We start from the raw sequence: 13,999 nt of genomic DNA on the forward strand, positions 1-13,999 counted from the left end.
CCCTTTGCCGCATCGACGCGAGCTTCTCCCGAGGTCTCGCTACTCCTTTTACCCTGTTCTTCTGTTGGCTCCGAACCAGGCTCTTTTCAGAACAATTAACCGAAACAGCGTAAACTCGAGCGGAACGAACTTTCGCGGTCGATTTCGTTCGTTCGGTGGTCGTCGTAATCGAGAACGCCCACGCGTTTCACCGGCGAACGATACGTCTCTCTCAGTTTTTTAATGGCCGTTATAAATCACGATCGCGTCGGTTTCTCGAGTTGTTTCATTCGGAAAACTCATTAAGCCTCTGTCGGTCGGTTCGCCTCGGTCGACGTTAATAACCGGCTATGCCCTTTTACCGTTCGCCTTCTCGAAAAAGCTCGCGTTCCTTTTCGCGACCGGATGAAATATTCTTCTATTCGCTCGTCTCGCGGATGAAATTAATCCGAAATTGACCGGATCCGAGTGGCGAAAGAAAAAGCCCGATTTATTAATCATCGACGGATATTACCGAGCGTTCGCTCTCGGCGTAGCGGAGAAGGGAGAGATAGATCGGCGACCTCGTAAAAAAGCCCTAAAAGCAAATTGCTCGGCTCGTAACAGCCGACGGCCAAGTCTAATCTCGCAGAGGGCAACGTGGCTAGCGTCGGGGAACGAACGAACGAAGGAACGAGAAGGGGAGCAGTTCGCCGGTAGGCCGACGTAATTAACAAAGTCACGCTCGGTCGACCCGAGTCAAGGCCGAACAATTGTTTCATCCCCGCACCGAATTCGCGCTACACCGACTAGCAGTGCCGATTTCAGGGCTAATCTCCGTTCGACCGGATGTCTCGATTCGACCGCGAAGAATGGCTGCTGTGTACGCGAGGTAGCTGCCTACGGCGTTATCGTTTCGGTCTCGGACGCGAACGGATCATTACGCTCGCGCGTTATCCCGACGGTCGACGAGGAACGAGGAAGCGGCGTCGCTTAATCGATAATGCATTGTGCCTTCGCAGGAACGCGTAACGCGAGGAGTACGCGTTCGTTGGAAAGCGGCGACGCTAATAACACGCCGGCCACGAACCGACGTTTCTAGTACGTCCGGAAGATTAAAACTCGTCGAGTTTTTAACCGTTTCACCGGTTGCTCTCCGGTATCGGTCGCCGCGATCGATCCTTGGACCGGTTTTGAGCTTTCTTCCTGTCTACCCGTTAGAATCGGCTACTCCGATTCTTCGAATCGCTCGAATCGTCACCCGTTTATACACGGCGAAAACGAGCAAACGGAAGAGCGACGACACGAAAACGCGAAAAAGAATATCGCTGGGTAATTAAAATCGAGTGGAAGCAAATAAATTGCACGAAACGGCGCTGCGAGGAAGATGGCGTGGCGAGCGGAGAGCGTATCGCGAACCGATCAGGAAAGAAGTTATCGCGAGTAACGGACGCGGTAGATCCAGCTTCCAAGAATAGAGCGTCCTCGCGGAGGTTAACCCCACCTGGAATGCCATCTTCTGCTTGCTTTCTCGACGATGGCGAACGCCGTGCATGGAGGGCGCGCGAAAAAGCCGCCTCGATAAAGGAAAAACGAATCGCTGCCGCTGGCGCTATTATCGCGATGATATTTTTCTAACAGCCCATCGCGTTGCGGATCATTTCATCTCGCGCGGCGTAAACGATCGCGACGTTCCGACCGTGGTTATCGCGTTGCACAGTATCGAATCGAAAGCGGCAAAATTGCACGTTTCTCGCGAACGAATTATTATGCTTGCCGGATAACGCCGCGAACACGGTTGAGCAACTCGCGATAACCTAGATACTCGACGATGCTACGAGGAACGAACGATCCGCGCGAATTTGCAAATCAGCGTATTCGTTTAATGGATCTTCGATTAAATTACTTTCGCGAATGACCGGCTGAATTTTTACAGATTGTTTTGTCGGACGGTCTCTGATCCGCGGTAGTTGGTGATAACCGGTTCTCGACCGTGGGTATCCGTTCGAAACTCGTGCACCTTCCTTTATCGATCACCGTGGTCCCCTCTCTTAACGAACGCGGGTAATTGAACGCGCACCTATCTTCCACGGTCAGCGTGTTCTCGATATTTCCGATTACTTTTCACGTACGCGATCCGCCCGAAGAGGTTAGGCGTTTCGTCTCGCGATAGAGCCCCTCGTTAGCGAGCACGCTCGCAGATTCGTGTCCCGAATATTTGGATGGGTAGTCCGTATCGCTCTTTCCTCTTCCGAATCTTTCGAAGAGACGGAAAACGACGTGCATATCGGGGAAGACGAAGCAGAGTCGTTACGTGTACGTCGCGCTATCATACGTGCTCGGAGTACGGCCGCGTTCGTGTTTAGAACAATAAAGAAAATCGTAAAGCGCGCGCGATACAAAAGCGAGTGGAGGATTCGCGACGAACAGTCGTTCGAGTAATTGCGACACGGTTTAGCGCTCGTTACGATTTCACGCGGTCTCCGGCTTTCGCTGGCATTTGCTCGACACCGAGCAAGATTGGCGCAATGCGGGAGAGTGCGAGACAGAAGGAAGGCAATGATCGTTAGACTCGAGCAAAGCGACGTTACGTCACGCGACCGAGTTTCTAACGTCCGTTTAACGATCGATCGCCGCGAATCCTCGACCGGCAATCGTTATCGCGAAATCGAGTTAATTTCGCTCGTTTGCTCGTCGATCGTTTCGGAGCCTCGAATAACTAACGGTTAGTCGGTGTTTACCGCAAACGAAGGAGATCGACTTTACGATCGGACCATTCGTTCCTAAATATTCCTGGCGAGCCTTCGATTCTTTCTGTTCGTTTCCGAGAACGATGTCTCCTCGAGGATGTTCTCACGAAACTCGAAAGGACACGTTGCCTCGAAAAAAGGATCCACCGCGTTTTAGTGTTTCGAGCCCTGAGGCTCGATCGCGTTTCTCTCGCGCACGGTTACCTGCGGCGACTGCTATCGCAAATATATATCCGTCGCACGTAAAGAAGAAATAAATTGCCAGCGGGTCGTAAAGAAATCCGTAGCGAAGGCGTGCACCATCGGCTTGGTAGCTCGCCAACGAGGTTAGTGGGATTTGAGATTTTCGATAGCTCCTTCCTACGCGTAGTCGGTGTATAACGTGTCGAGGATAACCGGCGGGCGTTCTCTTCTCGCGTGAACGCGTTCCTCTTGCCCGCGAGAACGTTCGACCGCCAGCTCCCGCTTTCTGCCGCTGCGGAAGCGAACGAGGAAAGAAGAGGCGCTCTTCTCTCTTCTTCTGCTTCGTTTTATTCTCCTTCTTCTTCGTCTCCTTCTTCTTCTGCCCCTTCGCGCTAATTTACATGTGACGCGCGCAGCCAAGTTCAACGCACCAAACGTTAACCCTTCACGGATGCTTTATCGCGAGAAAGAGAAAACGCAAAGTCCGTTCGATCGATCCCATCTTCCGCGAGAATTCTTCGCGGTTGCACGAAGAAACTAACGAGGAATTTTTCGTGTTTGTTGCAGGTACGTATCGCCCGGACTTATTTGCCAGAGATACCCGCAACAGGCTTCCCCATTGTGAGAAAGTACCTACGATTAGTCAACGCTGATAATTCCTTATCTTCGCGTGAAAGGCGTTGGAAGATTGCTTCGCGATTATCTCTCTCCACCCCCCACCCTCTCCCTCTCTCGCTATCTGTACGAGGCATCGAGCGAACGGTTACAAACGAGTTTTCTCCTACCCTCCGCCGTCTTGTTTTCCTTTCTTCTGACGCAACGTCGGTGGGTGTTAATTTGTGTTATTAGTCACCGATTTCTGGCAATCCACGATTCGTCGGCCCGCGTTCCGCCGTTCGATTCCCCCGCACGTTCCAAGAAACTTACGAGAAGTACGCGAAAACGTGAACTCGCGATTCGACAATTTGGACTCTGTAAGAGTCGAGCTTAGACCATCTCGCTGAAGGACGCTGCTATTCGGCCGATCGCCCACCCAGCGTCGTCGACCGAAGTCCACGATGCGTGGAATCCACGCGTGACTCACGCGACTTGATTTGGTTTTCATGCGGGAGGGCACACCTTGATTTAACGCAACATCTTCCTCGGTTAATTGTGATTCATCGGCGGTTAGCATCGATAGTCGCAGCGTTTATGGAAATTAGTCCCTACTACGGTTCTCTACGACGCGACGCGTTAGTCATTTTATCTTGTATTCGTTGGGTCGTAACGATTAGACGAGCCGCGGCGGTATAGTTGTTATCGATAACTATTCGTCGAATGGGCCGAGAAATCTCCCGGAATGGTAAGCAACGCGTTAATAGTCGGCGAGTATGCGGCGAAGGCACTTTGGTCCGCGATACCCGTCAACCGGTTGGTCAATTTTGGCTCGATCGGGTCCCTTTTCCCGTCCTTCTGGGATCGACATCGATTTTTGCTCTTTTCGAACCGGGTCAGCAAACTGTGGCGACCGACGAAGGACGCCAAGGGTGTTCTTCTCCCCCCCGTTCGTCCGGAGCTTCCTCCTTTTCGTCCACGTTCGCTTACCGAGCGCCTCGCTTTTTTCTCTTCTCGTTGGAGAAATTTGGAAGTCGGCGCCCATCCTTCGGTCCGTTCGTGACGAGCATTAATCCCGACAGCGCCCAAAGTATCGTCCCCTCGTGGCCGTTTTGCGGCGTTCCGTGGCTAAATCGGGACCCCCGAGGGATACGAGCGACCAATTCGAAACGGTATTCGACCGATCCGTCCAACGAATCGATATCTCGATCGTTTTTCTCTCGTCCTTTCGACTACTTTTTCCTTCGGTTCTTTCCCGTCAATGAAACCGTTAAAGAGCATCGGAACCGATCGATAATCACGATACATGCGTGCGTTTAGAGATCGCTATCGAACGCTTGCACGATAGTCGAGGCCGAACATCCGATCACGAAGTCGTGTTCGATCAACACGCGAAAGAGGAAACCCGACGATCAGCTTTATTCTCGCGAGACATCGAATCGTCCTCGTGCGGTTTGCTCGCGGTTACCGATTGGAAGTTTTGAAAGGAGCCAAACTGGTCCTCTCGCATCGGCCATAATTCAGCGATTGACAAGAGGAAGTCGCCGAACGGTCGAGACGAACGGTTGTCGGATCACGATCGGTCTTCGTCGTATCTCCTCTTTCGTGGCGTCGTTCTAGCAATCTAGTATTTCTTTTTCTTCTTTTGCATCGATAAACGTTGCCACGATTAGCATGGCAAAACTTTCCGATCCGCTTTGCTGCGCTCGAATTCGAGGTAAGAGTCCGGATGAGGGTGCTCGATTCTCGGAATCGCTAGAACGCGTGTCACGCAGACGAGGGCAGCGTTACGCGAGAAGCATTCTAGACATCGACGATAACTTTTCGTCCACGAAACGAGCGTCCGCTCCTTGACCTCGGTACCGCTCGTTTGACTTGCAAATCGTACCGGCTCGTCTAACCCGCGCTGGAATAGCATACCATATTGTCCACCTTTCTCGCTTCGGGAGAAAATGCGTAAGCATCGGAGAGAACGATCGCGTGATACACAGCGATTCCCTGGAATCGGGTGTAGGAGAAAAAACCGAATCGCAGGATCATTTAGTGATCATGGTTTTAGTAGAGTTTTTGAAAGAAGTCGAATTCGCGTGAAAGTTTTGAACGTACTCGCTTATTTGGTCAGCCTCCTTTTCATGTATAGCATATAATCGTGAGATTCTCCGTGACCTTTGAATGGTAGCTGCGCTACCGCGCTAGTCTCTGAGCTCGAGAAACCGACGCGATGAAATTCCCGATGCGAAGAGACGTTCGCTAGGAAGCGCCGATTGGCAAGATAATGCGCACCTTCGGTCAAATCGCTAACGCGGACCGTTCGTTTACGTAATTAATTGAGCGCCGGTAAATCCGCGATGTCCGTCGACGTGGCACCTGCGGCAGAATTCCATCCGTGTGTCGGTGAAACGAAGTATAGCCAGCAAATGGAAAAGTATCCCGTATCCAGTGCCGTAATAATAATCATCCTCGGTACAGAGGGATAAAAGTTTCTGCGGCGCTCGACCGCAGCAGGTTTCGAATGAAACGATTCGAAGCGGTCTGCGGGAACGCGGTCGATCTGACAAAAATCGTAAAACAGTTCTTCTAGCCGCTCGGTCGGAGTGCTCGCGCGAGCACCGCCGTTGTATATTTTTGCGGGGAAAATTGACAAGGACGGGTCGTGTTTGCGCCGCGTCTCGATTCCATCGCTACGCGTTTTTCGAGCCTTTCTACTCAAAGTCCGTTCTCGCGAATTCCTCTCTGCACGACCCTGAACCGAGCACGGAATCCAAATGCCTGCTCGAGAGTCGGCTCTCTCGTCCTGCCGTTCCTTTGTTCGTGCCGTGACATCCGTGAAGAATCGGAAGCTGGAAGAAGACCGCGGAGGTCGGGGGTCGAAAGACTGTGCCACGCGGAAAACAAGCTGGCTCGAGAAAATTACCATTGTTCCGCGTCCCCGTTCAAATTCCCTGGTCGTCCTGTTTTTTTTATGCAAATTTTTGTCTGTCGTAACGAAGCGGCAAAAAATTGTTGGCCCGGATCCTTGGCCCGTGGACCGCGTTCGAAACGCGCAAACACGTTCTCCGAGATAAAATCACGCGTATCGTCGCGATACGTGACCGTAAGCGTACACTGTACATGGATACGCTCTCGACATCGACAATTTCGTTTCAGCTCCCCATCTTCTCCGCAAAGTCTAGTCGCTTTAAATGGCAGCGACTGGCTCGCGACACGATATTCAACCGTGTATTTTTCTCGGTCCATCCTGGACAGCCGCAAGCCGTATCGAGTGCGCGCGTTGCGTAACGCGTGTCGTACGCTTCGCGCTTCGGAGTCGTCCAGCACAATGGCGTTAACGAGCGACAACGGAAAAGCTGCACTCGCGCGATAATTCCGTTGATCGTGTTTCTGCGTCCACGACGATTCGGTTTGTTGCTCAGACTCGTTCTTTTGCTCGTTTACCTCTCCGGCTGAGGAAAAGGTGGTTCGAAGACAAACAACTGGACCGCCAAAATTCCAAAGGATCCTCTCGGTTAACCAGATTGTCGGAGAACCTGTTCGCGGAACGTAGGAAAAGTTTCCCACGCGTGGCTAAACCTTTTACCTGCGAACGAAACTCTGCAACGAGAACGTGCTCGATTCTCCTCCGAAGATAATTACGCGTCGCGAACGAAACACGCGAGATTGCTCGTGAAACGCGTCGTGTTTACTGTCGCTGAATTTTTCCGCCGCGATAGCCATATTCGGGGATAGTCTATCGACTCTTTACTCGCCGATGGGACGCGGCTCGGCGGGACACGACACGTCGACTAAGTTTATCTCATTACCGGACCCGCAACACGGAAACCGAACCGACTGCCGCTGGTCGCGATTAATTATGCTCGGCTCGGTTCGCAATTAAAGAAATTAGCGGGGGTAGGTAGACCGAGACACGGCGTTCGTCGTCCAGCTGTATCGGTGCTCTCTCGAATGTAAATCCATCGTGCAACAGCTGCAACGGGCCAGCGCGGCGGTGAGACGCGGCTACCTACCTACCAACGCAACGCGGTGAAATTCGTTCCAGTTGCGTTCGCGGCTCGTTAGCCGATTACGCAACGTTGCGCAACCTCGGTCTCTCAGGGGCAGCCTCGCGATTTTTCGACCTACCCTAAAACGGTTTTTCTTCGATCGTTCGTGCCTCGAATAGGCTTCCTTTCGCGAGGCGCGAAAGGATACGCAAGGCCGGCTGGAAAGCGTCGGGGAGAAGCCAGCGGGATTACGGTGGTAGATTAACGCGCGCAAGGTGCGTGGCGAAGCCGGTAACCGCGATAACCGAAGCAACGACGGACGTCGCGTACAATGTCTCCGACCGCGGATGTCGATGACCCTCGAACGTCGGTATCGGAAGGAGGCGAAGGAGCGGATCGCCGAAGAAGGAGGAGAGATACGAAGCGAGCAGAAGAGGGAAGAGTAAGAAAAATAAAAAGACAAGCTCCCGAAGAGGGAAGAGACGGAGGAAAGTTCCTGGCGAAGGACTGGTCGCGGTCGGTACGAGCGAGGTCGTCGGACCGACACCGGCGCGTTTAGTAGTTAGGAAGCTAATGGATGCCTTAAAGGACGACGGATACACGAGGTTGCGTTGCATGACGCTAGAAGAGACTCCGATCCCGGTGTTAGCACCGATTTCCTGGTCCGCCACGCTACACCAGAGGGCAACGAGCACTTAACGCTCTGCTCGGCTCCCCTACCTCTTCTCTTGACCCTGGGTCGTTGATCTTACACCACGCTACGTATACAGTTTTAATGGGTCTACGCTCGGTAGTTTTAAGTAACGCGCCATTCCGAGCTTTGCGGTTGATCCCCGGCCGTGGGAAGAAACGACCGACTTCCCATTTAGGAGAGCTCCACTACCGAAACGTCCACGCGGTTACGTCCACGCGAACCCCACCGCAAACGGACACCGCCTTCTACCGCTACCTTGTCCGTTCGTTCGTTCCGCGGATACCGAACATCCGACGAGAATTCTCCAGGCGCGTCCTACGAACCGTGTACCGCCATAGATACCACGGTGAAAGCGTGTACTTTCTATGGAGTTGGCGGCACTACCGCGTTCAGCCTCGGTTAGAACTTTACCTTCCACGACCAGGAATTTTCAAAGGGACTCCGCTCCGTTCTCGAGACGTCGACGTTCCTTCGAGTCGACGAGTGAACTCGATCGAATCTCTAGCGCGTATCCGAGCGCGTTCCGATCGGTACGAACGTCTCGGTAAAAGTCCTAAGCACGCTTTAAGACTCGCGAATCCGAGAGACTCGCGCGTTCGACAAATAATACCGTGGCTGTCGCTGCTCGAGAGAAACAAACATAGTGAAAGTATCTCGCCGCGTCGCTACATATTAAACGCGAGATGTTCGCGAAACTGTCGACGACGAAAGCGGTCCCACGACATTTGCGACGACGACGCGACGAACTCGAGAGCACCGATCGTAGATCTTTTCGACGCGTTTCGTCGAATGCGCGTGTAGCGCGAGTATCGGACGAGGCGATCGAACAGCAGGAAGCAGCGACCGCGAGTTTCTTTAACCAGGGAAGCACGGCAGTGGAACGGTCCAGTTTCCTGTTCGGTACACTTTCCAGCTACTTCGGGGCAGCGGCTTTGGCCGGTTGTTCGTGGTTCGAGGAGCTCGTAAATCCGTACCGCTGTTCGTCGACGTCGTTAGCTCCTGGATAAGCGAAAGAAACCCGACGATTTCCCGATGCTTCTTCGCGCGGTTACGTCGCTGAGGCGATCGCGACGTTCGAGGTATTATTTCCTTCTTTCGGTCGTTTCTGGGAAGCCGATCGTAAGTTCGCGAACGCGACGCTTTAACTCGCGAGTAACGATTAGACCTCCTCGAAGAAAGCTTCTTGCCACCTGGTGGCTCCGACGGATCTCTCCCGTTCACTCTTTAGCGACTTTAACGTCGTAAAAAGTATCGAGCTCCGAGAAGATTCGCCTACCTTTCTCGCCGAGACCGTTTACGAGCTCGTCGACGATAAAAGATCCTTCAACGTCGAACGCGAGAAAAGTCGTGGACGAATTTCAGGGTTTCGACGCGATAAGCAACGGCACGGATCACGGTCGTTATTAGCTACCGGTTATTCCCCGAGCTATTCTTCGAACGACTAGGCCGGCGAAGGCAAAAAGAAGAAACGGAGAGTACGGTCGACGGTTGTTTCCTCGATTTCTCGTTCACGGTGAACGCGCGGACCAAAACGACGACGACCGGCTCGTTAGAAGAATCGAAGCGTCTCGAGAAACGGTCGCTTTGCATTTTCGCGGAGAAATCCGAACGCGACGTCGAGGCCTCGTGATTTCTCGTTGAAACCCGTCGATCGGGCTGGCGTTTTCTTCTATCGTGGACAGCGCTTTCGTTCGTCGTGAAAATGGCGGCGTTGAATCGACATTTCGCCGGTCGACGAATTTGACCTACGCCAATGGAAAGCGCGGTCGGCGGATACCGGTGTCGCAACCGTGCCATATACCAGTTTGATCCGCGACATTCACGCTCGCGCGAGTCCACGCTCTCCTGGACGAAAGTCGAGTTTCTGTCGCGATACGTTCCAAGGTCACCGCTTAATGATCCCGCGTAATTAACCTCCAACGAGTCACTCCAGTCGGCGCTTTGTATTTTCGCGGAGAAATCCGAGAGGCTGGCGAACATCGTCGGACAGGTACACTCGACTTCTCGTTAGAGGCCTCGAATCGGCCTGGTTCTCTTGGTTTAACGCGACGTTAGGCTCGAACTCGACGGCTACTTAAAATTCACCGCGTCTCAAGACTTTATCGACGCAGCACGCTCGAACATTAATCTTGTTCGACGATTCGCGCGCTGACCCTATTAACGTCACGAGAACCAACCTCGAGAGAAGCGCGCGAAACTTTCTTCGATTCCTCCTCCGCAAGTCGCAGAGAGAAGGCGTTTAGACGAATCGATACGCTTTATTTTGCTCCTCGAATCAAGAACCGACTCTCGGATCGCGCGCAAAGTTTCGGCCTCGATTTATCGCGGCACCTGTTGATCGTTGCTCGCTGCAGCTGCCTCCTCGCTATTACGGAGAATTTGTTGGCGAGCGTAACGAACGCGTGGCTCGCGCAGATGCTGCCTCGAGGGAACGAAAAGCACAATTTCGATTTCTTGCCGCACTCTTCTTGCCGCTCGGGAGAATCTCTTCGTCATCGCGTTCGCGAAGCATCCTTCTACGACTCGTTGGATCCGCTCGCGAAGCAAAAGTTTCACCTCCCTTTTCACGTTCGTAGATCTTGAATAGTTCGTGACGAACCGCGTCGCGTTCTCGAAGCAAATTAGGCTGGAAAGTGGACGCGCTGGTCGAAGGCGCGATCTTTACGAGAATCGTGCATACGCGCGGTAACAACGGAGCGTGGGAGTTCGACCTGGGCTCTCGAGCAGGGAAATCGAGATCACGTGCATAGCAGTGCAACCACGACGCGCTCGCTAGTTCGCTCGCTTACTTCCTCGACTTCTGAACTTGTTTCCTAGCGTTTACGTGCGTTACGTAATCTTGTGTTAGCAGCCGTAACACGCTTAGAATCGAGGATCGAAAAACGATTTCGAGAGACGATTCGAGAGTAAGAAAGGCTCGCGAAATCGTTCGACTAACGCCACAACCGCAAACCCGATATTACTGCTACAGCGACAACGAGCGCTACGGTGTTATTATCACGGTGCGACCTCGCTGGAAAATTAGAACCTTCGGTAAACGAACGTCCAAATAACCCGTAATTGTCGACGTTCGTGAACGATCGCGTTTTCCTGTGGTAGACGGCTTTCTTCGTCGAATCGATCTTCCGTCTCTAGCGTTTTCTTGTCGCGGCACTCGAACTTATCGAGCGACAGCAAAGGGGAACACTGCCCTTTGCCAGCGCTCAGACACGGATCGTTAAAATCGCCGTGTCGAGGGTCTATTCGCTGGACGATATCGAACGCGCGCGTGTCTCTCGACTGTTTGTTCGGCACGCCAGGAAGATAAAGAACCAACAGATCCGCCTCTGGAACATCGCGTAATTAGAACACGGATAAGGAGACCGGTCGATCGAATCCTCGAACGCTATCGACGTTCGTCAACCTTCGAGCGTCCGATACACGAGCCTCGCTGCACCGCGAGAAGACGAGCTAGCCCCGTTCCGCGACGTCGATTCCGTAACCAGTTTATCGAGCGAAAAGTGTCCACGTCGATGCTCGCGGACGCCGCGAGAATAACTCGACTTGGCTGGAAAAATACGCGAGCCGAGCGCACGCGAGAACCGTACAGAAACTTTATCACCGAAGGTATCGGGAATTTTTGCTGGTTGCTCCCTCGACGAGTCCACCGATTCAGGTTAATGCCACCCGGATAATTGCATCCGTGATCTCACGCTGCTCGAGACCGTAAAATTTTTCCGTCTACGAAATCAACGCGGTCGTTAATAGTTTTACGCTCGCCGATAATTAAAGCGACACGCAGCGTGCTTTCCGCTCGGAAGTATCCACGCGGATAGCGCGTATACCTGAACACAGAAATAGCCGATCGTTGACGGGTCTAACGGCGGGGCCTCGACTCGTTCCTGCGATCCGCTCTGTGGGATACCGTCCACCGAACAATGCTCCCTAATGACGCTTACATCGACGTTAACTCTCTCGGTCCATCTGTTCCGCCCAACGTCTCGCTCGAGACGACTCGTCCGCTGGAAATCGCGTACCGTTCGAGTCGTCCTCGACGGGTCGTGGAAAAACGAGCGCGAAAAGAAACGCGAGGACTCGCGCGATCGACGCCGCCGATGCTTTCACCGTTGTTCTCCGGGATTCGAGCGCGGACAATCGAAAGAGTCGCTGCTCAGGAGCATTGGCCGCGCGACTTCGCTTTCTAGACGTTGCTCGGATCTTTCGATCGACCGCGATGTAGATCACTCGTTGTTTACGGAGCGGAACGTCGAAACGCGAACGGACAGAGTTCGAGAATTTAGACGTTTCTATACCATACTTCGTAATCTCATCCGTTTACGCTTCTGTTTGCAGGGGTAAATATGCGACGGTGAGAAGATGTCGGGAGAGATCGAGCGGAAGACAGTGGGCTGCCAAGTTCCTGAGGAAGAGGAGACGAGCGCAGGAACTGAGGGCGGAAGCGCTACACGAAGTCGCGGTGCTGGATGCCGCGGCTAATTGCTCTCGCCTGGTGTCTCTTCATCAAGTGTTCGAGACCAACACCGAGATGGTGTTGGTGCTGGAATTGTAAGCGAAATTATATTCTGCTCTTTGTTCGTAACGCAACGTTTCCGCGCATTACACATCGAGTACGTTTTTCGTCCGCAGAGCTCCCGGTGGCGAGTTACAGATGATATTGGACAGAGACGAAGTTCCGGAAGAGCGACAGGTTGCCAGACTGCTGAAGCAGATTTTGGACGGAATTGCGTTTCTGCATTCCTTGAACGTGGCTCATCTCGACATCAAGGTGAGTCCGCGCGCAAAAATTTTATTTCTTATCTTGGCGTATTCGTTGAAAACAATCGAGAAGCGGTCAGATAAGAGACAACCACGTGCATCATCGTGCCTGCAAACGACTCTTATACGGATGTATCCCCCCGTGAAATTGGCACGCGTGTACCGTATCATCGGTGGATAAAGAACGCGAGAAAGAACATCGCGCCTAGTCCCCGTTCCTCTCTGCCCTCTGAAACGAGAAAAGAAACCGCTGTTGGCAACGCACGAAGCGACGACATTTCGGTCGAGAGCTGGCAGTTTCACAGCGAGCGTAGTCTATTGAGCGCAGCGCGGTCGGTGCGAACGACCCAAATTGTTATGTAAAGGTATCCGCGTAATACGATGATCTTTGCCAAAAGTCTGAACGCGAACGCGAAACCGTGGCGTCGACATCGACAGCGAATGCGAATCGCATCTTTAACGAGCGGTCGATGATCGGCGGATCGATCGAGTTTACCGTTGCGTTACTACCAACGGATCGAAAGTTAACGAAGGAGAAGGGACGCATTAATTCGTCAAACGTTTCTACATTGTAGCCTCGGAGAGTAACTTTCGCTCGCGAATTCAAATATTTGCTAGAAAGTGACGGCGCTCTCGCCGGAATGCAAGGAAGAGAAGGGGAGGCCTATTTTTCCACGAAGCATCGTTATCGTAACAAAAGCGTCGTTGCTAAAACGAAGATACAGCGTGGCGGGTGCACGTAACGCGTGCAACAAACGAGATGAGAAGAGAAGAGAAAAGAGGAGACGAGAGGAGAGGAGAGGAGGCAGGAGCGCGAAAGCGATTCATCGCGATGGAATCCCGACGAAACGGGCGCCAATGGGGTGTTTCTGCTCGCTCTAAATTATTTTTGTACCAACCTCGAGGGAGTCTCGTCTCGCCGCGAAACTTTGCTACGGAAATAGATCGATGCGCGTCCCTCTTCTCGGCCTTTTATCTCGAGAATAATACGCGGCCCGCGCCCCTACGAAAATCCGGAAACGAGTTTTTTCACCGGTCCCGGCGCGGTTACGACGCGCCGTTGAAAAGCTTCGAACGAATCCTCG

General features: G+C 52.8%; 1 protein-coding gene across 1 annotated transcript in view; it reads left to right on the forward strand.

The window, feature by feature from the left end:
* LOC100879788 (uncharacterized) overlaps positions 1-13,999 on the forward strand; it is a 39,541-nt gene that overhangs the window by 15,742 nt on the left and 9,800 nt on the right. Inside the window, exons 2-3 of the mRNA XM_076532565.1 lie at positions 12,492-12,704; positions 12,786-12,924. Of these exons, the coding sequence (XP_076388680.1) occupies positions 12,492-12,704; positions 12,786-12,924 (352 nt within the window). The remainder of the gene's footprint in view (positions 1-12,491; positions 12,705-12,785; positions 12,925-13,999) is intronic.

The sequence above is a fragment of the Megachile rotundata genome, chromosome 6 (assembly GCF_050947335.1).
Source record: "Megachile rotundata isolate GNS110a chromosome 6, iyMegRotu1, whole genome shotgun sequence".
Taxonomy (NCBI): Eukaryota; Metazoa; Arthropoda; class Insecta; order Hymenoptera; family Megachilidae; genus Megachile; species Megachile rotundata.